At 47.5% G+C, this 25287-nt stretch overlaps 1 protein-coding gene across 4 annotated transcripts; it reads right to left on the reverse strand.

Annotated features, from left to right (window-relative positions):
- Positions 1–24657, reverse strand: SLC24A1 (solute carrier family 24 member 1). Of its 4 annotated transcripts, XM_059057704.2 has the most exons (9): positions 22765–24657; positions 12782–12835; positions 11028–11136; positions 6701–6787; positions 5517–5608; positions 3043–3546; positions 2214–2303; positions 1175–1341; positions 1–250 (listed from the first exon to the last, which is right to left on the reverse strand). In XM_059057704.2, exons 1-9 carry the CDS (start codon positions 24655–24657, stop codon positions 1–3), a joined length of 3246 nt encoding a protein of 1081 aa, XP_058913687.1. The 4 variants fall into 4 exon arrangements, with proteins under 4 accessions (XP_058913687.1, XP_066886816.1, XP_066886817.1 ...); XM_067030715.1 differs by lacking the exon at positions 12782–12835; XM_067030716.1 differs by lacking the exon at positions 2214–2303.
- Between the last annotated feature and the right edge of the window lie 630 nt (positions 24658–25287).

Consider the following 25287-nt stretch of genomic DNA (forward strand, 5'->3'; position numbering starts at 1 on the left):
TCAGACAGACACAGGACAGGATATGATTCGATCTTCTAACATCACACTGATTATCAGGAATACAAAGTACAGGAGGAACATGGTAAAGCCCAGGATCTTGTTCATTCTCCATTTGCATAATGCAATTGAAGAGATCACAAACAGAAGCATAAGAAAAAGCAAAACAATGGCACAAAACAAGCCATTGCTACTGACAGGAACAGGCTGTAATCCATTGATAAAAGAGAAAAGCATCCAAGGAAGGGGCAGGCTGCAAGATGGAAGAAACAATGTGAATATTCTTAATGTTTATAATCATGCCATATACTTAACAGTATTTTACAATTTACAAAGCACTCATTTTTACACAACCCTGTGAAATAGAGCAGAAAACATTCATTTCACCAGTGAGAAAACTAAGGTTCAGGGAATTATGTGCCCAAGTACTCACAGTTGATAACTGGGAGAGCCTAAGATTAAAACAGGTTTTCTGGGTCTGAGTTTGTTTTCGTCATACTTCATGACTTCTGTATGACTAACCTAAATTGGTAGATGTGTGACTCTCTAAATCATGATAAGGCCTAGCTCAGGATAACATTTCCTTACATTTGTTAGTGATCAGGGCTCTCCTATGCCCTCTTACCTGCCCCACCCTGCAAACACACACATATACGAATTAAAGGAACCAAATCCAGAATGTGATTGGGGAAATGAAAATAGCGCAGACACTCTGCTCTGACAAAGTTGGGAGGAGCAGGGTAAGCAAACCCATACTGGAGGACGCAGCATTTGCTTGTTTATACAAAATGCTTTTAGAACCTCTGAGCCCGCAGGAGTCCAAATGCAAAGGAGCAGGAATGTCAGGAAGTAAGACTGAGTCACTGCTTCTTCCAACCCCACCTCCTCCACCTTGGGGGTCAGTGAGCAGAGCGTTTATATTTGGTAATGGACTTCATTTTTCAATTCATCTATAAATTCTAGTCAGTTACATTTCAGGCAGCATTTTAGTTCTATTATCCTATCTGGCTGGCTGTGATGAATGAAAGGAGGATACTTTGTTGCCTTGCAGAAGCTAATAACATAAATGCCCTTTTATTCCAAGTATAATGAATGGAGCAAAAAACCAGCAGACAGAGCCAACACAGTGTTTGCCAGTCATACATAACATGCCTTAGAAAGCAACTTTGCCACTCACCCCACGGTGATATCAAATATGTTACTGCCCACAGAGCTTGACACGGCCATGTCTCCCAGGCCTTTCCGAGCGACAATCACACTGGTGATGAGGTCAGGAATTGATGTGCCTGCTGCTAGGATTGTCAAACCCATAATCTCTTCAGAAATCCCTATTGTTTCACCAACCTGGTAAATAACAGTAATGAGAAACCAAGTGAAAAAGCTGAGGCTCTTCAAAGCACCAACCACATACTACTTTGTGCAAAACCAACACCTTCCACAGAGTTCACATTCCCTTGGCCTGAGTGAGGTAGGGTCACAGCAGAACTAACAGCTGTGGAGATGGGCCACGGAGAGAAAGAACAGGGCCCCTGCTCAAGGCTTCAGGGAATGATGCTGCTCTTTTCTAAACTGGACTAAAAGTCCACCTATGATACCACTGACTGTCATTCCAACTACACCACCTCTACCTTCCCAAAAGAACTGCTCCTCCAAAGGCCTCTTGGTGTCAAGTTTCCATTTCCAGAACCACAGACACCTGCTATGTGCCAGGAACTTTTCAGAGGCTGGAGGTAGAAGTATGAGCAGTACAACACTGACCCTACTCTCAGCTTGAAAGAGAAGAGCATGTAAATAATAATACAGCTCCGTGCTTAAGTGCAATATTCTAGGTAGAACAGCAAAGCCATTGAGCACTCAGAAGACTGATTAAATGCCAGAAAGGAGGCAAAACTGAGCTTGCTCTCACAAGTGTGTATGATTTCACCAGGTGGAGAGAAGTGTGGGATACAGAACAGAGAAAGCAGGGAATAATGCTAAGAAGGAATGGTCAACTAGATCAGGTTGTGAAGGGCCTTCTGTCACGCTACAAGACAGAAGAGCCACACCTGAAAAGCACTACATTCCCTGGAATATAAAGTCTACTTTTGAGGCTTTACAATGTATAAACTACAAATTCACTTGGTCCTCGCTACTCCCTGGGTACCAGAAATTCATCCTGAAGGAAAAAAGTCCTTTTGACCTGCTAATGCAGGATTTAGTTCCTGCCGCACACTCACCTGGTGAGCCCACCACACCATGAGGTATGAGAACATGGCTATCCACATGATGGATCCCAGGAAGGTGATAACAAAAAATTTCCTAGCCTCCTGTTTGAAAAGGAAGAGAAATAAGTTGCAGAGGCTAAAGGTCTCTGGCCCTTCTGAGGGAGCCACAGTATCAGTGAAGAGATCTGCTGGAAGAGTCATGGAGAGGATGTGGAGATGTTTGAGCTTCCATCTCTGTCTCCAGTGAGGACCTTGAGAAGGATGGGGTTGGTGGCCCATAGGAGAGTCCACACAGGAGGGGGTTCAGCAGTTGCCAAACTGAAGAGAGCTACCTGCTTGCCCTGGAACCAGACCAGTCTAGGTACCTGGTTTGGCTTCAGCAACCTCTCCCCACCCCACCCCTCTCTGGACCCAGAGACAGAATATGGTTCCCCTTTGGGTGGAGTATGTTAGTCAGACCTATCCTTATAAACAAGAATACTGGGTACTGGGTAGAAACAGCACTTATCACCCTGGGTTTTCACATATCCCTGTGCAATCTGGAGGCTGTGCAGTGGCATCATTCCCATATTAAAATCAAGAAACTGAGAATTTGAGGAGGGGTTAGTTCACATTGCTTATAGTGATGGAAACAAGCACATTCTGAGGCCTCCCAAGCCCATCAGTGTGTCCCCTTAGGTGCATGGTCCCCACTAGAGCTGCAGATTCCATCCCAGAGCCTCTCTGTAGTTGAGCCCTGTCAAGCTGGTCTGTGTCCCTTCCGTCCTCTTGAGGGGGAGTGCCGAGAGACCCCACCGCCTCCCTGGGGACAGACAGCTTGGGGACAGGTGGGCAAACTCACCAGCCTCCGGACATCGGGCACCGTCAGCCACAGTGGGAACACAATGGGCAGAAGAAAGAGGTAAATGGCTTGCTTCTGCCTGGTCTCAGGCCATTCCAGGGACAAAGGCTCCTCATTTTCCTCCTCTTCCTCCTCTTCCTCCTCCTCCTCCTCCTCCTCCTCTTCGTCTTCACTCTCACCTCCATCACCTTCCTCTTCACCATCTATACCTTTCTCATCTTCTTTGGCTTCATCTTGATTTTCAGCGTTCAATTCCTGCTCTCCAGTTTCACCTCCATCACCTTTCATTTCACCATCTTCTCCTGCTTGGATTTCACCTTCACCTTCATCATCTCCTTTCGTTTCTGCCTGGATGTCACCTGCACTTTCATTCTCTCCTTTTTCTTCACCTTCACCTTCTGGTCGAGCTTCACCTCCACTTTGATCTCCATTTTCACCTTCACCAGGAGTTTTAACCTCATTACCTGTCCTTTCACCTGTGCTCTCAGCTTCAGCCACATCTCCCTGCAATCCAAAGCCAAAAGATTAATGGGAAATAACTGCCCTGCTTGTTTCCTTCCCAGTTTCTCCCCACATTTTTTGTTGTTCTTCTCAGAATGTATCTAAAAGCTTGAGTATGAGGAAGAAACTAGTGCAATCATTCAGCAAAATTCCCTTCACAACACTCCTACTCAGTGGTGGTCTAGTCTTTATTTGATCATTTCTAGAGATGGAGAACTCACCACCTAAAGCAGCTTCTGTCATCTTGACAACTCTGATTGGTTTGAAGTCATATTTATACCAAAGTTCTACCTCCTGTGTATAGGTTTACTCTTGGGAGCCATGCATAACACTCTTCCATGAGACAGCTCTCTTCCCTGGGTTAAAGATTCCCAGGTCCTTCTATGGTTCCCCCATACTATGGCCTACAGCCTCCTCTCCTTCTTGGTGAATTCATTCTAGTTAGCTTACATCCCATGAGGAGGCTTCTAAAACAACACAGAACACTTCACAGAGTCAAACAGGATTATCACCCCCCTTATTTTAGATACTATGCTTCCATTAATGTTGCCATAAATGGCATGATATCTTTTGGTGGTTACATCACATTGCTGAGTCCATTAAAACTCCTCAACTGCTCTATTACCTTATATGTGTAAAATGATGATGAGGAGGAGGACACCTATTTTCTGAGGGTATTTATGTGCCACGCATCATGCTAAGTAGTATAATAATAATCATAATAATAACAACTCACACTTAGTATGTTTCATGAGTCAAGTAATTTATGACATAGGCAGAACTAAATCCATCTGACAGATGAAGAAACTAGGGTACAGAGTAGTTAAATAACTTGCTTATGGTCCACACAGTTTGTAAGTGATGAAGCTGGGATTGGAATATGGATAGTCCAACTCTTGGCCTCTTAACCACCAAGCTACCCTGCTCTGCAAATGCCAGGGCCAAATGAGATCTTTCGTTCCCAAACCTGGTAGCCTGAGAGCTTATTAGAAATACAGATTTCCTTGCCCCCCCTGGACCAACTGAAGTATAATCTCTAGGACTGAAAGCCAGGAATCTATTTTAATATGCTCACAAGTACTTCTAATAAATGCATCTATAGACCAGTGTGTGGGAACCATGGACTGACTCCACTCACTCTGAAAGCCATTGATTCTGAGGGTCCTCAGATTAGGCTCCTAAATGACCTATAACAATGTGCTGGTCCAATCCCTTGAGCAAATGACCTGGGCTGTGTGCTCATGGAGTACGTCATCCATAACAAATTTCATGACACTGCCAACCCCCAACACTGCTCAATGATTCTCAACTCTGCTGCACATTAAAATCACCTAGAGGATTTAAAAACATTCATGCCCAAGGACCCACCCCAGATATCCGGACTTAACTGGTTGAAAGTGGGCCCTGGGCAGTTTTTAAAGCTTCCCCAAATTATTCTAATATGCAACCAGGGTTCAGAGCACCCAATGAAGAAGTCAAATATCCATGAGGCCTGTGCTTTCAGTTGGGAATGAAGAGTGAGAAGACTTCAGTCTGAAATAATTTCTGCCCTCCCTTCCCCACCCTCATCAGGAGAGAAGGCTTCTTGGAGGAAATGACAAGTCATTTAAATTGATAGGTACAGGAGTGTCTGCCCAGCCTGCACCCTCTTCTCTGAGAACCGTCACTGCTAATAGCCCGACGGGTAGCTCCCTTCTCCCACCCTGGAGTCAAAGCACGCCACCTCTCCCTGCCACAGCTGACTGGACATAGGTTGGCAACACATTCTCATATATATTATCTTACTCATACTAAGGTATTAGTGAATTAACTGGCCCCATGAGGTATTTGATCTTCCAAGAAAGGGCAGTGCTTACACCAGAGGAATGAACCTCAAATAGCATTTCCAATCTTCAGGAAGGACTGATTTTTGATTAGCAGATCCTTCCCTGGGCCTCTCAAATTCCACCACCTGGGAAGAGGCTTATGCCTACCTGACTGCCAGGATCTTCCTCCTGATCTCCCTTGACGTCTGGAGCAGGGGCTGGTGTGACCGTGACCTCAGGGAGCTTGGCTGGCTCCTCCTCTTTAAAGGATAAACATGGGATAGGTCAGAAGAGCGTGCCGGGTTCTGAGGGCAGCTGGCAGAGACTGGTGTGAGTGGCTACAGGGCTACTGGACTTGTCCACTTCAGGGTCACAGAGGTTTGTTTGGGGAATTTCTTGTTAACAGGAAAAGGAAAAATGATGTGATGTGAACTGTTACTGTCCTGGCCACAGAGATGTCTGCAGATGAGAGGACAGCTGGGAAGTGGCTCTCCTTGCTCTCCCTGTATTCAGACATTTCCATCCTGGCAATGTAGCCAAGGATACTGTGAACAGCTTAAAAGAGAGGGCAAAGCCCCAGCTCGCAGCACCTGACCCTTCCCCCTACCAACTGCACGGAGAGGAAGCCCAGTGATTTCAAACGCAGCAGCTAGGGAGTCTTGGAATAGGACCACAGGAGAGGGAGAACTGGAAAGTCTGGAGATCTAGGTTTAGGTACACGCTTTCTCACTTCTTGGCTATATATCTTTGGGCAAGTCACTTGACTTCTCTGAGCCTCAGTTTCCTTGTCTATAGAATGGGAACAATGACTGCTGGTCTACCTACCTCCCTCCCTCCGAAGCTGCTGGGTGGATCAGGCAGGCCTGGTGTGCTGTGCAGAGCCCACGGGGCAGTAGCTGTCTCACTACCGCATCCCAGCTGACACACAGATGCTGGATGTTTTCATCACCAGACCCCTGATGGCCCTCCCTCACTGGGGTTACTGGTCTCAGACCAATTCCCTAGCAGCACTGTGTAGAAGTGACAGGAAGAAGACATAGAGTCCAATAGAATCTCATTTGGGACAAGATTTAGCAAAAAAGAAACAGAAGTTCAACAACCCCCGCCAGGCCTTGCCTACCCCATGTGAGGAGAGTGAGGAGGGAGCTGTACAGGGCCACCCCTGGGCCTGCAGCCATGCCAGGAGGGGAACACCCTAGAAGGAGGAGGCCGGAGTACAGTGGGAGGAGGGGAGCACCAGCTCATCACTCCAGCTGACTGGCTCAGAGAGGCCAGGAGGCACGCCCAGTCCCTGGCTGACAGGAGGGAGGAAGGTGGCAGGAGAAAACCCACTGGTCTCACCATCCTCTCACCTTCTGGTTTGCTCTCTCCTTTGGCCTGAGGCTTGGCTTTGGCCTCCTGATTCAAGCTCTCCTCCTCCTTGTCCTTGGAGGGCCGGGCTGTGAATGAGAAAGGAAACACATCTTATCCAAGACCACAGTATCCCTGCTACACCATTCACTTAGGTTGGTCAGCTGACAGTCAGAGCAGCTGAAGTAGGTGGAAAGAGGCTGGCCTGGAAGTTGCAACATCTGGATTCTGGTCCTCCTAGGCTTGTTCATGGTGCCCAATTCCCAAACTTCTGCCTTAAATTCCCTGCATTGTCACCAACTGGCTATAACCTTAGGTTGGTCACTTAGGCTAGTCACTTCCCCTCTCTAGGCCTACTTCCAATAAAATGACATGGTTTATTTTATTTGGGGGCAACAAATAGGATTTATGAACTCAAGTGACGGCTGCTTGAGTGCTGAATTGAGAATTCTGGTCCAAGCTTGGTAGGAGAGTACCATGATTCATCGGTGATGTCTGCAATGGGCAGGGAATGAAGAAATAATGGCAGGGAGGTATTTTTGCCATCCTTGGACTAGATTGTCTGTAAGGTCCTTTGCAGCTTCATTTCTATGAATTTACTAGAAGCTTTGCTATGGGCTCCAGGGGAACTACTGGTGGCCATGTTCATGAGCCTCCCCTCTCCAGTGGGAAAAGGGAAATAGCTGATCACCAAGTTCCCTGCCACTCTCCTTTGGACTCCAGACACCTGCAGCCCAAGCAGAGTCTCCTTCCAGATCCCTGTATACACTCTGTGCCTTGCTGGCAGTCCACAGAGCATCGTGCACAGAATAGTGCTGCCCTGATTTCCAGAAAGGAGAAATGGGGAAGTCAACTCTCCTTCAATATGACTATGTTCCAGGCAACATGCAAAGTGCTGTACATGTGTAATTTCAAGCTGCGAGGCACAGAGACTGAAGTGCAGGAGCCCACAAGCGTCCCCCTCACAGCTGTGTAGTCCATGAGGGTGAGGACAATGCAGTCCGTAAGGGTAAGAGCAAAGTGGAGCCATGGGGTCTATTCTGGGTTCCAGGCTGGCTCTGCCCTGTGAGTGCTGGGTGACCTTGGGAAGCCTGTGTACCCTCTCTACGCCTCAGTGTCCCCTCTCTAAAAAGTCAATAATATGATAGAGCACTGATGTGGGAGTCCATGAGACAAAATAAATAAATACTTTTTAAACTGCTACAATTAAATATTGCTAAGTTAGCATGGATTCTGGAGCCAGATGCCTGGGTTTGAATCCTAGTTCTGCTACTTGCTAGCTATGGATCCAGCTGGGTGACCCTCTGTACCTCAGATTCTTCACCTATAAAATCTTACAGAGTGACTTCCCTGGTGGCACAGTGGTTAAGAATCCACCTGCCAATGCAGGGGACGCGGGTTCGAGCCCCGGTCCGGGAAGATCCCACATGCTGTGGAGCAACTAAGCCCGTGTGCCACAACTACTGAGCCTGCACTCTAGAGCCCATGAGCCACAACTACTGAGCCCGTGTGCTGCAACTACTGAAGCCCACATGCCTAGAACCAGTGCTCTGTAACAAGAGAAGCCACCGCAATGAGAAGCCCGCGCACCACAATGAAGAGTAGCCCCCGCTCGCCACAACTAGAGAAAGCCCACGCATAGCAACAAAGACCCAACGCAGCCCCAAAAAAAAAAAAAATTTTACAGTTGTTTAAGGAATACATGAATTTATATATGAATGTGCTTAAGCCAGTGCCTGGCACCTAGAAGATACTACGTAAGTTTTAGCTATGATGACAATGATGAGTTGACGATAGTAGTTGAGAGCAGCTGTTCCAACCAGGAAGCAACTCTGCACTGCTGAGCCTCAGCATTCCAGAGGGTTTGAGTTAGAAGGGACCCTGAAGATCCTCTAGTCCATAATACAGGCAAACTGTGAAGGTTTGGGAATCAAACTCTGCCTGGGTCCAGGATGGGCAGGACACAAAAGCAGGTCTGGAGTTTCCTTCTCTCAACCTGTCTCCTAAACAATCAGGCTGGTTGAGCTGCAGCTGCCTCTGGCAATAGGCTCCATCCTGCAGAGCCATCACTCTGGCAAGTGTGGTCCCTCGAAGTGTCCTGGTGGGCCTGCTCAGCAGGTCCCATCAGAACTGAGATGTCAGGTGGTGGGCACTCCACTGCCTACCTCATGCAGACCGCTCCAGTGCCCCCTTGGCACTGATCAAGCACTGCAGTCTTCTGTTGAACAACACATAGCTTTTCGAAGGGCTCCCCTGGTTCCAGTCCTGGTGCTGAGAATACCTGCTGACTGTCGGCTGGAGGAGCTGGCAAGAGAACCAAGTTCCCCTCTTTCCTTCTCCTTCCTCATCACATGCCCTAACCTGTCATTGCCCATGCCACCGAGGAAAGCAGGTCTGCTGAAGGGCGTCTCTCTGTTTCTCTCTATCTCTGTCTCTTTCTTTGTGTCTCTCATATACACACACGTGTGAGTGAAATCACCAGAAGAAGCATGGGATTCTGGAGAGGTAAAGCCCCTACCCAGGGTAAGAGTTCAGACCATGGATCAGCTCTGTGGAGAGAGTTCATTGCTTAGAAAGGGTGGAAACATCTAAATAGCCATCTGGAAAGAGCATACGGAAACACAAACACATAACTGCAAAGTGCCGGGAACAAAGGCCTTCATCCCAGCCCTGCGCCATCCCAGCCCTTCCTGAATGGAATCTCAGGGTGTAGGGTCAGGGCCAGCTTCTCTGAGCAGGACTGCATCCCAGGCACATAAGCAATCATTCCCTGGGAGGGCCATTCCATACCCGCCGCACACCCACACAAGGTACCAAGCATGCTTGTCTTCCTGGGGATGATTGCCACTGGCTCCCCCAGCGCTTGTTTCCTCACATGGCCTCTCAACTCTCAGCGCGGCCGGATCATCTCCTTAGTATCAATCTCCTCTGACCTCGGCCTGGCCTGGCCATGGCCTGGACATCACATAATCCTGTTAGGACAAGGCAGCAGATGGCTGCTGGTCATGGAAGTGGCCCAGGCAGGGGGCCCTGCAGTCCCGTCCAGGAGAAGGTCTTTATCTTTAGGACTTTGCTGAGTCAGTGATTCCAAAAGGAGGGCCAGGCCTAACCCAGGGATACAGCTTCCTTCACTGTGCCCAGGCCAGATACGCCCCCAGCACTGATCACCCACAGGCTGCCCAGTGCTGCAGACTCCACTCTTGAAATCCCAGGGATACTGTTTTTCTGGAGCTGACAGGGGGGGTGGCCTCTCCCAATGTCTGCGGAAGCTCCTCGTGAGGATTTTCTAGGGAAGGTTTGATCACCTCGTCTTTGACCATATGCTTGTTTTAAACAACCAACAACTCAGTATCATATGTGAAGAAGATGCTTCAGGGCCTGAGAAATTCTGAGGTCCCTAAAATTTGTCCCTGGGGCTCATGGATCAGACTCTGGTGTCATATTCGGCTCAGTCCTCAGCCTCCTGCCTAGCTGCCCTCCAACTCCTTGGCTTCCGCCCAAAGGCCAACCTTTCCTTGATGGGCCTCATGCTGGTGCTCCAGTTCTGCACCAGTGTCCCAGAGACAGAGGTGCCCAAGGAGAAGAGAAGTGTACCTGAGGATGCCCTTTAGGGGCCTGCGAAGCCTGTTGGAGGTAGCTCGCTGGGGAAGTGGGGCAGAAGGCACGGCTCGGTAAAGTGGGTGGTGAGGATCTCAGCTGCCTCCATCATTTGGCAACTTGGGCATCAGCTCCCACTACACTTTGGACCCTCACCACTCCCAGAAGTGGTCCTGGTGGCCCCAGGGTGTCCTTTGGGATACCTGGCTGGGGGAGGGGTCAGCAGGCTTCCTAGGACTCTGGAGCTGAATACAGAGCAAAGGGAGGCACCGTTCAGAGCTTCCAGCTGTGGGGCCCCACAGGTGATGCCCCCAGAAGCAGCCCTGGTCACACTATCTTGCTGGAGACTCTGTGAGACACTGGGGCTGACTCATGGGGGAAGGTTCTGCAGGGAAGTCACGGAGGGCAGCCCCAACAGAGCCCAGTGCAGGGCACACGACACTCATGGCCTCACTCACTGCAGATGAACCCTTTCACTTTACAGGAGGGACACGGAGACAGGGAGGTAGTGGGATGTGGAAACCTAAGGACCTTAGCTCCTCGGGGCCCTTTCCTGGTGAGTCTTCCCAGACTGCCTGCCTCTACCACCCTCTCTCCTCTGCTAACTCTCTTCCCACTCCCACCCTCACTCCACCTGCTGCCTCTCAGTTTTGCAAGTCCCAGTTCTTGTTCAGCTGCAGGAGGGAAGGAGTGGACAGGGAGACCACGCAGGTCTGGGCAGACCTTGCTTACCTTCCCCCAGAGGGTCCAGGCTGCGGAGCATGAGCTGGTAGATGGTGCTGCGGATGGTGCTGTTGTGCAGAGAGGCCGAGCTGCTCCCTTGGGTCAGCACGGACGCGAGCTAAGCAGGAGAGAGCCATGCAGGCCTCAGCGGGCCTCTGCCTGAGCCAGGGGAGGACCACACGGGGGCCTCACTAACCCTCCTCCCTCCTATAAAGATCAGGCCAGAAGCACAGGAGCCTTATCCTGGCACCCCCTCTTCCTTCACCTCAACAGGACAGTTACAGTGCTTTCTTTCTCAGCCTCCCCTCAACTCTTCCATGACTGGCTAATTCTACATACCAAGTCATTCCCCAAGCTCTCTGACAGGGAGCAGACAATGTATATTAAGGACACCACATTACCGAGGGTTTGTCCATCCCTGCAAGTACATCCTCAAAGAAACACTCTCACCCATACACCTCACAGACAGCCCCACGGTGCATGGGCACAGCCCCTTAAAGTCCACAAAGAGCGTCATGGTGCTTTATCACTGCCCCACCCCCAGACTTAAGCAAGGCTTTGATCCCCACCTACAGAAAAAGAAATGAAAACTCAACAAGGCTGGGTGGCTTATCCAAGGTCGTAAACGAAGGAGTCAAGACTAGCACCCAGGTCTTCTGATTCCAGCCCTTTCTTTTCTACCCACATGCTCAGGAGACCTTCACAGGCACACACATACACACATCTGCATGTGCAAACACACGGATGTGACACACATTCATTTACAGTGCTAAAAAAGAGACAACAGGTCCAAAATGGAGTCACTTGTGCTCTGCCCACATCACCAAACCGAAACATAAAATACCTAACTGCAGTTTCAGCCCCTCCCGGGAATAGACTCTTAACCAGTCAGTCTGGAATTAACTGGTTAGCACACTAGTGAGGTAATCTACCCAATAGATCCTTGCTGTCCCCCAAAGGAAGGTGACCTTGCCTGAAACAACTTGGAACTCCTTTCTATTTGCTAGATGGGATGCTGGCCAATTCATGAATCGTTGAATAAAGCCGATTTGATCTTTATTCAGTTGAATTTTTTTTTTAATTACAATAGCGGCACACATAGAAACATCATCGACTTACAAGGGAACATCCAAAGTCAGACAAAATGCTTGCTTAGTCCCTCCCTCCCCACCAACCAACCCTCTGGATCTGAACTCTTCTGCCATCTAGTGGCTATGGTAACACAATACTTCACAACAGGCCTAGGGACTTTTGTAGGATGGGGGAGGTTTCATTCAGACCCTGGCCTCTTCTCTCTAAGGTCCCCACTTCTTCCCAAATGCCCACAGGCCAAAGGCAGCTAAGACACAGTTTTTCAGAAACCTCAGATCCTCCCGCCCCACCCCTCGAATGTTTCTCTTAGTTCTGGGGCATTCCAAAGCTGCAGGTAATTAGGCTTTTAGATCAATCATAGAGTGTGTGGTCTACAAAGTGGGACTTGAGTTCATCTAGTCCAGTCATTTTACTGATGCAGAATCTGAGGCCCAAGCTCACACAAGCAGTGAGCAGTGACATTCTGGACTTAGCTCCCAAGCTAGCACCTCCTCCAAGGCCACCTGGAGGTGACAGTCCCTCTGGCTCCTTCCCTGGCTCACCCTGGCAGTGTTCCCAGGTCTCAGCCCAGCCCAGGATCCCCCAGCATCAGAGCCACAGCACCCTGGGTCTGTGGTTGTCCTCTGAAACCCTGCAGTATCCCCACTGGGCAGACTCCGCATGGCACCCACCTTCAGCTTCTTGTTATCCTGTTGCTCATCCACCACAACTGTCCCATCGCCCAGCTGCAAATAGGGATAGGAATCACAAGATGTTCAGAGAGACCCTCACCCTTCCTCCCTACTTCCCTCTCTCTCCAGGGAGCCCTCATGTGGGAACACAGAAACACACCCAGAGATAACCTGGCCTCAGAAAATGTTTTAACATGTCCACCACCCCCAGCCTGGCCTTCCACAGTCTGGATGCAGCCTGCATGCAGTATTCCCAGTCAAATGTGTCCACTCACTGAGGTCCAGTAACACCAGCTACAGCTGTCTTTCAGTCTCTCAAATGCACCATCCTCTTTACCCACTTCAAAACCCTCATCACACGGTCCATCCTGTTTGGAAACCTCTTTCCTCCACTCCCCATGTTTCAGGTCTCCACTTACATGTCACCTTCCTCTGGGAAGCTAAGGTGTCCAGCTGATACTCTTTTATTGACTCCTTTTCCTTCATAGCACTTTCCCCAATCTATTTGTATGTTTTTTGTATGTTGGCAAACCCAAGTAAATTGACTGTCCCACTAGCATCTTGAAGGCAAACTATTTCATTCATGACACATGCTTGTACGTCAAGCATGAGAACACTGCCTGTCACTTAGCAAGGGTTCAGAAAACGTTGGTTGAATGAATGAATGAATGAATGGTCTCCTGCATATACCTAACCTATTCCAATTCCTAGTCCCTTGTTCATGCCTTTCCCCTCTGCCTAAAATGCCTTCTCCATTCCTCTATGCTTACCAACTTTTCAGAAAATTCAGGGTGAATTCTTACATAAAGCTTTCCCAAATGGCCCCTTTCAACCCCACCCCAGCCCTCACTCCAGCTCTCTACAATACCTCTCTCCTCAAAAGCTGTATAACAACAGTGGACATATTTTGTGATACCCAAAATCTGGCTCTATAATCGAATAAGTGCTTGCTAGCGTCCTGGGGAAGCTGTGAGGCAGCCAGCTGGGGAAGGGGACAGACCTAGAAGGTCCAAGGTGAAGAATCATTATGCCCACAGTATTTACCCTCTGAACCACTTAGCTTGCCACTTTGCATTTACTATCTCGTAACACCATCTGAACTTTTAAAGAAATCATCGTTGTTCACATATATTAGTTGTCTACCCAGCTAGACTTCATGTCTTTTTGAACTACAATATAGTTTTCTCTGTTCCCCTAACCTGGGGCATAGTGTCTTGTACACAGCAGATGCTCAGTCAAGGAGAGCTCAACGAGTAGACACGCCAAGTGACCTCTAGCGCCATCTTCAGGCAGCAAGGTCACCAATGGCTGCCCCCAGTAATTGTCTTCACCTTCCACTGCCTCCCCCACCTCACCAACCTCCACGGCCAGAAGTAGAACTGGACTTGCTACACTCCCATCTCTGCCTGATCAGAAAATACAATACAGAGAATACTGCCTGATTCAGGGCCACCCACCCATCCATCCACCCAATTTGTTCATTCATTCAGTTCTTAATTTCTGAGCACCTGCTGTTTACCGGGCACTGTGTTAGTGCTGTAGGGATACAAAGATGTTTAGGGCATGGATTCTACTTACAGAAAGGAATTGAGACCAATGATAACACGAACACATGACAAAGCAGAATGTGCCTGATGAAATGAGAGGCACAGATTAAGGTGCTGTGCTGGGATGGACATGGAAGCCTTCTGAAAGTAGGTGAAGTTTGGATAATCTTTGAAGGATGGGAGAGGTTTGAATGCTTGGATACACATTGTTGAATGAATGAACAAATGGACAAACATACAAATGAATGAAACAAAGCAGAAATAACCAATCTGAATATGAAGAGGGCACTGTGGATTTTCTGAACAAATCCCCTCTTTCACAATTCTGGGATATTGGAGGCTACAGCACCAAACCCTACTGGCCCAGCCACCTCACTATTTATCACATCCAACTCTCCCCCAATGAGTTCTTAGAAATACAAGAGGCCAGGCTACCCTTTGGGATGGCTGGTTCTGTCCACAAAAGGGCAGGAGAGACTGACTTCTGCCCCCACGAAGCATAGGCCTAATGATTTCTCTTCCATTCAGATTTATTTAAGTCAAAATACTTCTCTATGAGTTCACTGTTCTTTGCAAATATCAACATCTTCTACCCTCAGTATGTGCTTCTAACTTTCTGAAGCCCTTCACATGCATTTTCTCATTCCATATTACTAATTCTATGAAACAGACAAGGCTAGTATTATTATTGCTATTTTGGCAGATGACAAAACTGAGATGCAGAAAGATTCTGTGACTTGCCCACACTCACAACAATAGTGACAGAACCCCCGACCTCCTAATCATTATTCAGAGGATTGTTTTCATTGTTGTTTTTACTAAATCACATTTCTTTTCCCAAGCATAAATAAGGAAATGAATTCAAATTTATATTTCCTAGTGGCTCTGTTTCATACTATTGACATTTCAGGTAAATGGATATAAATGTTTGTCTACATTTGAGTGTGACTTGATGGGTCCATATATGGGTAGCGGTACCAGCAAGTAGGTGCTTTCAGAGTATGCCCTTATTATTACAAACACATTCCCACATCCTCCTCTCACACTACACCAATCATCCTCCTCTTTCTTCAGCCCCACCATCCCCACCTTCTCCCTCTCCTGATGAAAATTAACCAGAGGGCTGAGGAAACCAAAAAAGACGTCTTCATGCCAGCCAAACCCCCAACACCTGTGATGCCTATTGATGAGGATAAGCAACAGGATCCCTTGCCGTTCACGGGAACCTGTGGTGGTGAGCAGGGCGACCCTTAACGGGGCTTGTCCTCCTGACCTCCAATTCCTATCTCCCACTGATGTAGCAGTTAATCATTGACCTCTCCCTTTCTAGACCACCCATGACACAGTTCCTGAACTGCACATTCTGGTCTGTGTGTGTGTTTTGTAAACATTCATTCATCAAAGATTTACTGAATCCCTGGTTAAGTCCTACCTTCACTGAATACAGTCTAGCACGCTGATCCACTCACCTGTCTAGGCTGGAAACCCAAAAGTCTACCCAAATGCCTCCTCGCTTCCTCACAGCTCATCTACAACTAACTGTCAGATCTAGTTCCTGAAAGTCCTCAAATTTGGCCTCATTTCTCTATTCTCCTGCCTACAATGCTGCAACAGCCTCCTGACTCCTGGACTGTTCCTCTTCTGGTTCCTTATTCACTCTTCAGCCAGAGTGATTTTCTGAGCAAAGCACATCATGTCCCTCCCCTGCACCCTGGGGGCTCAGTGTCCTCATGAGGGAGTCCACACTCCTTAGCTGAGCATATTCCAGCCTCCTGCTTACCTCTAGTTCAGTGCTGTCCAACAGCAATAGAACGCAAGCCACACATGTAATTTTAATTTTTTTAGTAGCCACATTTTTAAACAGTAAAAGAAACAGGTGAAATTAATTTTAATAATGTACTTTATTTAACCCAATATATCAGAATTATAATTCAACATGTAATTAATATAAAAATATCAATGAGCTATTTTACCTTTTTTATCATACTAACCCTTTGAAACCCAACGTATATTTCATACTTACAGCACATCTCAATTCAGACTAGCCCCATTTCAAGAGCTCAGTAGCCACATGTAGCCAGTGGCTCCCATACTGGACAGTGCAACTACAGTCTCATCACCCCCTCTCATTCCCATGGCCTTTACACATGCCTAGGAGACTCCTATCCCTTCTTCAGTCAGCCAACCCCTGCTTGTCCTTCAAGATTCAGCTAAGCATCACCTCCCCTAGGAAGCCTTCCCTAACTTTTGTTGAGATGTCCACTCTTGGCAGTGCTAAATCCCTCAGCACTTACCTATATCGTTTACACATGATATGGTAAATATTACTTTTACTTTTCTGTCTTCCCCACTAAGGGGGATTTACCACAGAGCTGATGAAGCTTAAACTTCAGGGCCCATCTATCCCCTCACAAACCCTTTCTGAGGCCTCATATTTAATTTTGTAGCAATAGTTTTATATTCCTTTTCTTAAAGAGTGTCAGACCCCACAAAACCTGGATCAACTCCTGGCTCCTCTGCTAGGGTGAGCTGCCTTATTTCTCACTGTATCCCCAGACCCTACACAGGTTTCATACAAAGAGAGTCCATAAATGTTTGCCAAATGAATGAACATCAGAGTTCTTTGGGGCTTAATCCTAATCTCTCTCTCTCTTTCAGAGTAGCATCAGCTGGTCCTTGATTTTAATAACCATACATTTGTTGGCTATTCACAAATCCCTATTTCCAGCCCTGACCTTGTTCATAAGCTTTAAGCCCATTTGTGCAACTGCCTCGTAGACATATCCACTTGGAGGTGACATAAACACTCAAACTCACCATTCCAGAGGGGGAACTTTTGCGTCTTCCTAAACCTGTTCTTCCTGTAGTCTTCCTTTTCTCACTAGATGGCGCCACCATCCACCCTGCTGCTCAAGCAAAAAACCTTGACTTCCACTCACCCTCCAAATCCACACCATCACAAAATCCAGACGATTCTGTCTTCAAAATATCTCTCAAAGATACAAACACACACACACACGCTGGATGCCCACAACAGCCTCCTAACTGGACTCCCTACTTCCACCCTTGCACACCTACCATTCATTTTGTACATAGCAGTTAGGGAGTGACCTTTTAACTATGACTCCTCATTACATCATTTCCCATTGAACTTCAAATAAAATCCAAACTCCGTATCTAATCCACAAGGCCCTGATGAAGCAGCTCTCATCCCTGTCTCTAGTGTTATCCTGTACCACTCTCCCCTTACCCACTATACTGGCCTCCAGTTCTTTCCTCTACTGCACCAAGGTCTTTCCCTGCTCTGAGCCTTTGCAAATGCTGCTTCCTCTTCTTCCCCTATGGAGCATGGGGAAGAATTCCAGAAGAATTCTCATGGAACTCTACTTGGACTGTCTACTTGAACTTCTCCTCCTCCAGGAGGACTCCCCTGCTCTCACTTGCTAAAGGGGGCCCACTACCTACAGTCACTCTCCATCACATACACTATTTCCTTCACAGCACTTTTCATACTCAGAAATATGTTATTTTACTTGTTTATCATCCATATGCCCACTCCCCCACACTAAAACATTTTCTGTTAGTTTTATATTTCCAATTTATTCAGGTAGCAGAGCATCTAGAAATCATGCTGTTATTTGTAGAACACCATGAATATCTAATTTCATATTTATCTCATCACATACACTAGGAAAAAAGATTACTCTGTTGTATGAATAACAGAATATGTAAAATCTCTTACAAGCATACACACATCCATGGAAACAACACGCTATTCTACCAGGCATGATCAGATGTTTGAGTTTTTCTGTTAATATTTGTTTGTTTCTTATGCATTCATGTTGTCATCTGCTAGCACCCACCAGCAGATGAATGCTGAAAGCTTAAGAAAATTTTATGATGAAAAGAAGCCTTTACACTGAGAATTTGATTCTTACCATATTTTCCTGACAACTGGAGGGAAGCTATTATTTAAGAAGTTAGGTAATTCCCTGGACTCCACACTCTCACTGCTGAGGGCCCGGGTTTGATCCCTGGTTAGGGAACTAAGATCCCACAAGCTGCGTGGTACGGCAAAAAAAAAAATTAAAGGAGGGAACCCCTCAGCCTAGCTAGGATGAGTTATTTGAGAGCAAAGTGGATTTCCTGCAGGCCAGTAAGGTCAGGCCCACAGAGGCAGGAAGGGCCCTGGTGGCTGCTTCCTATCCAGCACTCTGTCTCCACAGCAGACAGCTGATTGTCTGGCAGTACAGGTCACTGGAGTAGATGTTAACCCTGACAGGAAAGGGATGACTGGTTCGTAAGGAGGCATCAGGTTTGTCTGCTTGGGGTTTCTGTTGGTTGGTTTAATAAAAAAAAAAACCCTGCCAAGAAAATAGCCTGCAATGCACTTAAGAAAGAGTGGCAGATTTCCTCCTGGAGTTTCACATTCTGAAGTATTCCTGGGGGCTGAATGTGGATATGGGGTTTCCAAAGGAGCCCGGACCAGTCTCATTCCCCACCTTGCATCCCTTTTCACCACTGGTGCCCCACAGGGCTGTCTTGCCAATTAGCATCTCATGCAGATGGCCAATTATTTCTACCTAAGCTTGTAGCTCTCTCTATAAAGAAGGTCCCATCATCCTTCAAATACAAATAAGGCTTTTCGGCCAGGCTAGAGCCTCAACTTTGGCTTTCTACAACTATGCATGGTCAAGGAAGGTCAAATATTTATCATTTGGGGTCAGAACAAATAACACCGAGAGCTTTAAAACCAGGTAAAAATGTTTCAGAGCAAGCTAAGTTAGACTGTGTCGATAACTATGCAAACACTTACCATTTCTGGGCTTCCCTGGTGGCACAGTGGTTAAGAATCCGCCTACCAATGCAGGGGACACGGGTTTGAGCCCTGGTCTGGGAAGATTCCACGTGCTACAGAGCAACTAAGCCCGTGCACCACAACTACTGAGCCTGCGCTCTAGAGCCCATGAGCCACAACTACTGAAACCCGTGTGCCTAGAGAAGCCACCGCAATGAGAAGCCCGCGCATGGCAACGAAGAGTAGCCCCCGCTAGCCGCAACTAGAGAAAGACCGTGCGCAGCAACGAAGACCCAATGCAGCCAAAAATAAACAAATTAAATAAGTAAATTAAAAATAAATTAATATATCTTAAAAAAAAACATTTACCATTTCTTCATTGGGTTCATAAAAGGTATCCTCAAACCAATACATGTCAGTTTGACAATGTTGTCTGAAATATTTTTAGCTTTGAATTTTCTTTTTTCCAGCCAGTGTCAAAAGAGAGACTCTAAAATAGTTACTGGGCTTCCCTGGTGGCGCAGTGGTTGAGAATCCACCTGCGGATGCAGGGGACACGGGTTCATGCCCCGGTCCAGGAAGATCCCACATGTTGCGGAGCGGCTGGGCCCGTGAGCCATGGCCGCTGGGCCTGTGCGTCTGGAGCCTGTGCCCCACATCGGGAGAGGCCACAGCAGTGAGAGGCCCGCGTACCACCAAAATAAATAAATAAATAAATAAAAATAAAATAAAAGTTACTATGTGTCTATGTTCAATGATACATTTTTTTTTCTGAAAATACTCTTAAGTAAATTCGGATTAGAATCATTCACAAAAAAAACTTTTTCCTGGTTCTAGATTACCAAAGCAGAATAAAAAGTAAAGTGAAAGGTCCTCAAGCTGACAGATATCAGTTGGGTGAATATTTGATAAGAAAATGAATCGTTCTCTGCTGATTTTACATCTGCAAATTGTTCAGGTAGGAGAACACCTGCGATTATGTTGCTTAGTAAAACACCACAGGAGTATTCCTATTCGTTTACTTGTTGTCTGTAGCTGCTGTCATGCTCTGTAGGCCATATAGTCTCTATCCAACCGTAAAAAAAAAAAAAAAGAAACCTAGGGTGAAACTCCAAAAATCACTTCAAAATTGCTACACTTTTTAAATTATTTGGACTAATTTTTAGAAGGCAGTTGTTAGTACTGCAAAGTCCTAACTATAAGTTTTCAATTTTAAATAAATATAAATTTACTTTCAAGGACAGCCAGTATTTCAACCTGTTTTTTTTTAAATAATGCTGTTAATTAAAATTCATACTGGATCTGTTTCAATAAATAGATAAGAACAATTGTAATCAGCACTGCTCTCACTGGTTGGCAAAGAGCTGCTTCTAAAGGCCTTGAAGAACATTTTAAGTAAGTTACAAATTCTCTTTTGAAATCATGATTATGCTTTACTTGCTTGGCAAGCTTTGCTTTGATGGTCTAGTTCTGACAAAATTGAAAACTGAGAATTTGCAGAGTTTCAATAAAAACAGAATTACTATGAAGGACTGGGAGGCGAGTCAAGAGGCATTTTGATGTGGACCATTTTTAAAGTCTTTATTGAATTTGTTACAATATTGCCTCTGTTTTACACTTTGGCCTTTTGGCCATGAGGCATGTGGGATCTTAGTTCCCCGACCAGGAATCAAACCCGCACCCTCTACATTGGAAGGTGAAGTCTTAACCACTGGCCCGCCAGGTAAGTCCCAATTTTGAAAACTGCTGGCCTAATGTATACCAAGGCATTAGATACTTTCTCAGAGAATAGTACCAGACTTCATGGCCACCCTCAGCAAAGCCTGCCCTGAGAATTTCATGAGGAGGGAGGACCCTGTTTCCTCATATTAAATGAGGTAATGCTCTGAGCCTCCCTTTCTTTTTTAAACCTCTGGCTTCTTTTTTTTTTTTTTTTTTTGCGATATGCGGGCCTCTCACTGTTGTGGCCTCTCCCGTTGCAGAGCACAGGCTCTGGACGCGCAGGCTCAGCGGCCATGGCTCACGGGCCCAGCCGCCCCGTGGCATGTGGGATCTTCCCAGACCGGGGCACGAACCCGTGTCCCCTGCATCGGCAGGCAGATTCTCAACCACTGCGCCACCAGGGAAGCTCAAGCCTCTGGCTTCTTAAGAGCAGTCATCTGGAGGGAAATAGTACTGAATGGGGAGTTAAGATACTGGGTTTCCATTCCAGTGTGGATACCTTCTGGAATGGCTGTCCAACCCTGGGCAGGATATTTCTCCCTTTTTTGGGCCATCTGCAAAAATGTACTAATTGGAGGTCGGCTGACCAGATCAGACAAACAACAGCTGTGCTGGGCCTGACAAAACGTAACTCATTTAGACACAAGACATTATCAATGAATGTTACCGCTAAACAGAACATTTGCATGATTAGTTGGACCCTGTCATTTCCACCAGAGATGGGAAAGGACCTGTCCAAGGTCACACAGTTAGAGGCAGAACTGGATTAGAACCCAGGTTTTCTGACTCTCAATTCTATGCTCTGAACACCACACATACCTCAGAAGCCCTAAAGGAAGTACATTTCATCTCCTTGTATCACACATCTCTGAGACATGTTGCTGAGTTTGGTCTCCATCCTGCCCACTCATCAAAACTGCACTGGATTAAGCAGCTAAATCCTTCCACTCTTTGCATGCAAAATTCTGCTCACACTAGTGGCCTGAGATCTGAAACGGGCAGGCTATGAACCAACCTTTGCCCAAACTCACCCTTTAGGAGCATGAGAGAAATGGGGGTCTGTTTCCCCTAGGGTACCCTCACTTTGGAGTCTCAAGGAACAAAAAACTTGGGGATGAATTTTTAGAGATCACTTCCCCAATTAAGTTTCACTATCCAGATTATTGAATCATGCAATGAATTTAGCAGGAAGGTCCCTCACAGGGGCAGAGAAATTCTTGGAAAGGAACTGTAGAGTCAGAAGAATGCCCCAGAGTTGGACCTCTCAGTCTCCAGTCAGCACAGAGAAAGGGCTCTGCACCCAGGGTTGGCTTGTCAGTGGATGAGTGGAGCTCCCATCTTCAATATTTTAAAAACAAAACAAAACTCAAAAAGCCTCCTCCTTCTCAGACCCTAACCAAACTACCAGCCCCTCCAGGTCTGGAATGTGAACAAACGGGATTAAATGAAAGTGAGGGTACTAGATAAACCCTACACACCATGTCCATTTTATCATTTTTCCCTGCCTGATATCTCCTTGGACATTCATTCTCCAAAGCCCAGCTCAAATGTCATTTCTGAAGACCCAATCAGAACAACCCGGGTTCATCCTGGCTCCACCATCTATTTGCTGTGTGACCTTGAACAAGTGGTTTAACTTCATTAGGCCTCAGTTTCTTCCCCTGCCAACAGGGGATCCTAATAATAACCATTTTATAGGACGATTAAGGGCTGACCCAAGGTCACTCCTGCAAAAGCTCCAGCATAGTGCCTGGCAGAGAACAGGACGCTATAAATATTGAATGCATTGCAAGGGAACCAGAACACTCACTCATCTCTTGAGGTCTGACCTAGCACTTTCCATTCTTCAGTCCCTGGCTTTCCCCCACCCTTTTGCCCAAAAGGGGGCAGAGAAGCCTGAGCCAACCTGTTCTTACCTTGCTAAGGTCTCCTAGGGCCATGACCTTGGCCACTGGCCTCTTGCTGAGTTGCTCCTTCACCCAGAGCTCAAGCTGTTTGTTCCACTTCATGGTGAACACATAGAGGGCATAGGCCAGCAGAAGCAGCAGGCTCTCCCACCAGACAATGAGGCTATCCAGGAAGAAGAGGATGAGCATCATTAGGTCAAGGATGTAGAAGGTGATGTCACGGAACAAGGGCCACCAGGTGAGGTTGAGGATCTCCCGGGAGAAGAGGGCACAAGTGCCAATGACAAAGAGGATGTTGAACACCGCAGAGCCCACTATGGTGCCGATGCCCACATTGCTATGGGAGATGAAGATGCCGATGAGGGAGGTGAAGAGCTCGGGGGCAGAGCCTCCAGCAGCCATGAACGTAGCACCTGCCACATCCTCAGAGATCTGCAGCTTGTCTGTGATGACACCCAGGGCTGGGACAAAGTACTCGTCACAAACGATGGCCAAGGCTACAAACACATACAGCATGCCAAAGATGTGCAGGACCACCCAGCCCTGCCTCCGCTCCTTCACACTGAACAGGTCTCGGGGGTACTCAACCTTGGGGTGGAGGTCTGGCTGCCCAGAAGGCAGTACTGAGGGACTGGGAGCCTCTGGCATCCCAGCTGTTGTCAGACTGGGGGAGGGGACAGTGGGCGAGACTGGGACTGGCTCCACAACCACACAGTGATGGACCTGAGTGGTCAGACTTGCCCTGACCCTGGGGGTTGCTGGAGTGGTGGGTGCTGGGGAAGGGTTCTTCACCAGCCCCCAGAAGGTGGCTGAGGATATTCCAACGGTCGGTGCACTGGTTCTGGATGAGGGATTCCTAGCCTTCCACGCAGCAGTAGAGGCTTTGGTTTCTGCTGGGCTGCTGCCTGTCGTGATGCTTACTGTCACCTGCCCCTCAGAGATGGCTGCGGTGTGCTCCAGGACTGTTCCTTGGGGTGTTCTCAGGCTGTTTTTTCCCACTAACCCCCGGTGGTTGGTTGAGCTATTATTGTCCACTCTTCTGGTGGTTGTTAGGGTCTTCTCTTCTACTACGTTCCTTGGAGAAGTCAAGATGTCTGTTTCTAAGTCATTTATCAGGAAGGGTGGGGCGTTATCAGTTACTCCTTTGAGAGGAGTTGGGGTGGTTTCCTCCACTACTCTCTTGGAAGGGTTGGTATCCAGTATTTTGTTGGTTGTCATAATTTCACTGTCTTTCACTGTTGCTCTGGGGGTGATCCCATGGCTCCTGGTCATTGTCATGAAAGTGGATGGGGTGTAACTGTTCACCATCCTACCAAGTGGGGATGGGGTGTATTTCCTCACCTTTGCCCTGGTTTGAGTTGGGCGGTAGCTCTTCACTTCTCCCCTGGGTGTTGCTGGGGTATAATTATTTACCGCTGGTCTGCCTGAAGTTGGAGGGTAGTGATTCAGTGCTCCACTGGGTGTGGCTGGGGTGTCTTCCTTCACTTTTTCTGTGCGGGCTGCTGCTGGGCTGTCACTGCTCTTGGGTGTTGCTGGAATGACGCTGGCTATTCTTCTAGGTATACTGGGGGTGTTCTCCATTGTTATACCAGGTGTTGTTCCATCTCTGCCTACTGTGGCTTGGGGTGCCCATGTCTCAACCTCCATTTCAGAGCTAGATTTTGGAGGGTCACTGCTCACCATCATCATCTCATTGTTGGAAAGCTCCCGGCTAGCTAGTTTTACAGGGTGTTGGGAAGAGACTGCTGCCCACAGTGAGGGGAGCCCCCGGGGGCTCCTCAGGTACTGGTAGGTGGAACCCATGATCAGCATTCCCAATAGGAAGAGGAGGCGCCTCCAATGAAGCCGCTTTGGCGAGAGTAACCGCCTCTCCTGAGCCCCCATCCTGATCAATTTCCCCATGATGGCCAGTTATGCCTCGTTACAGAAGGCCTCTCATTCTGTCCACTGAAAGATGGGGGCTGCTCTGGGATTCAGATTAGAAACCAGAGAAGATTCCTCCATGAAGCCCAGCCAGGGGGTAACCACAAACCTAGAAAGAAAGAAAAAAAAGAAGAGGTTATTTGCTCCTAAAAGGAGAGCTGGGATCCACCAAACCCTCATCTGGAAGAGTGACTATTCACACAGGGGCCTTTGTAGTGAAAGGCAGTTGTTTCTGCTGGAACAAAACAACCCCTGCCCCCTGCTTCAGGGGGCAATGTCTGCTCATGGGAAAAAGAGCATCTTGGTGTCCTCTTTGCTGTGTAGGCATGCCAGCAGCCCATGTTCCTGAGCTGGGTCTACCCAGCCCTCCTTGGGATCCTTGCAAGAGGTCTGCCCACACTCTGCAGGTCCAGCCAGAGTTGCTGGGAGCTCAGTCATCTGTAGCTGGTGCCCCAGGCCACAAATCTCACCTTATCCAAGGCAAAAGGGAAGTAAGGAGATATGATTTTAAGCTTTAGACAGAAAGGGGCAGTAGTGGAAAGCAGTGCAAGGCTCTATGTGTTTTTACTGCACTGATTTTAAAACGATTCCACCATCATTCAGAGAGGA

The sequence above is a fragment of the Kogia breviceps genome, chromosome 3 (assembly GCF_026419965.1).
Source record: "Kogia breviceps isolate mKogBre1 chromosome 3, mKogBre1 haplotype 1, whole genome shotgun sequence".
Classification (NCBI taxonomy): Eukaryota; Metazoa; Chordata; class Mammalia; order Artiodactyla; family Physeteridae; genus Kogia; species Kogia breviceps.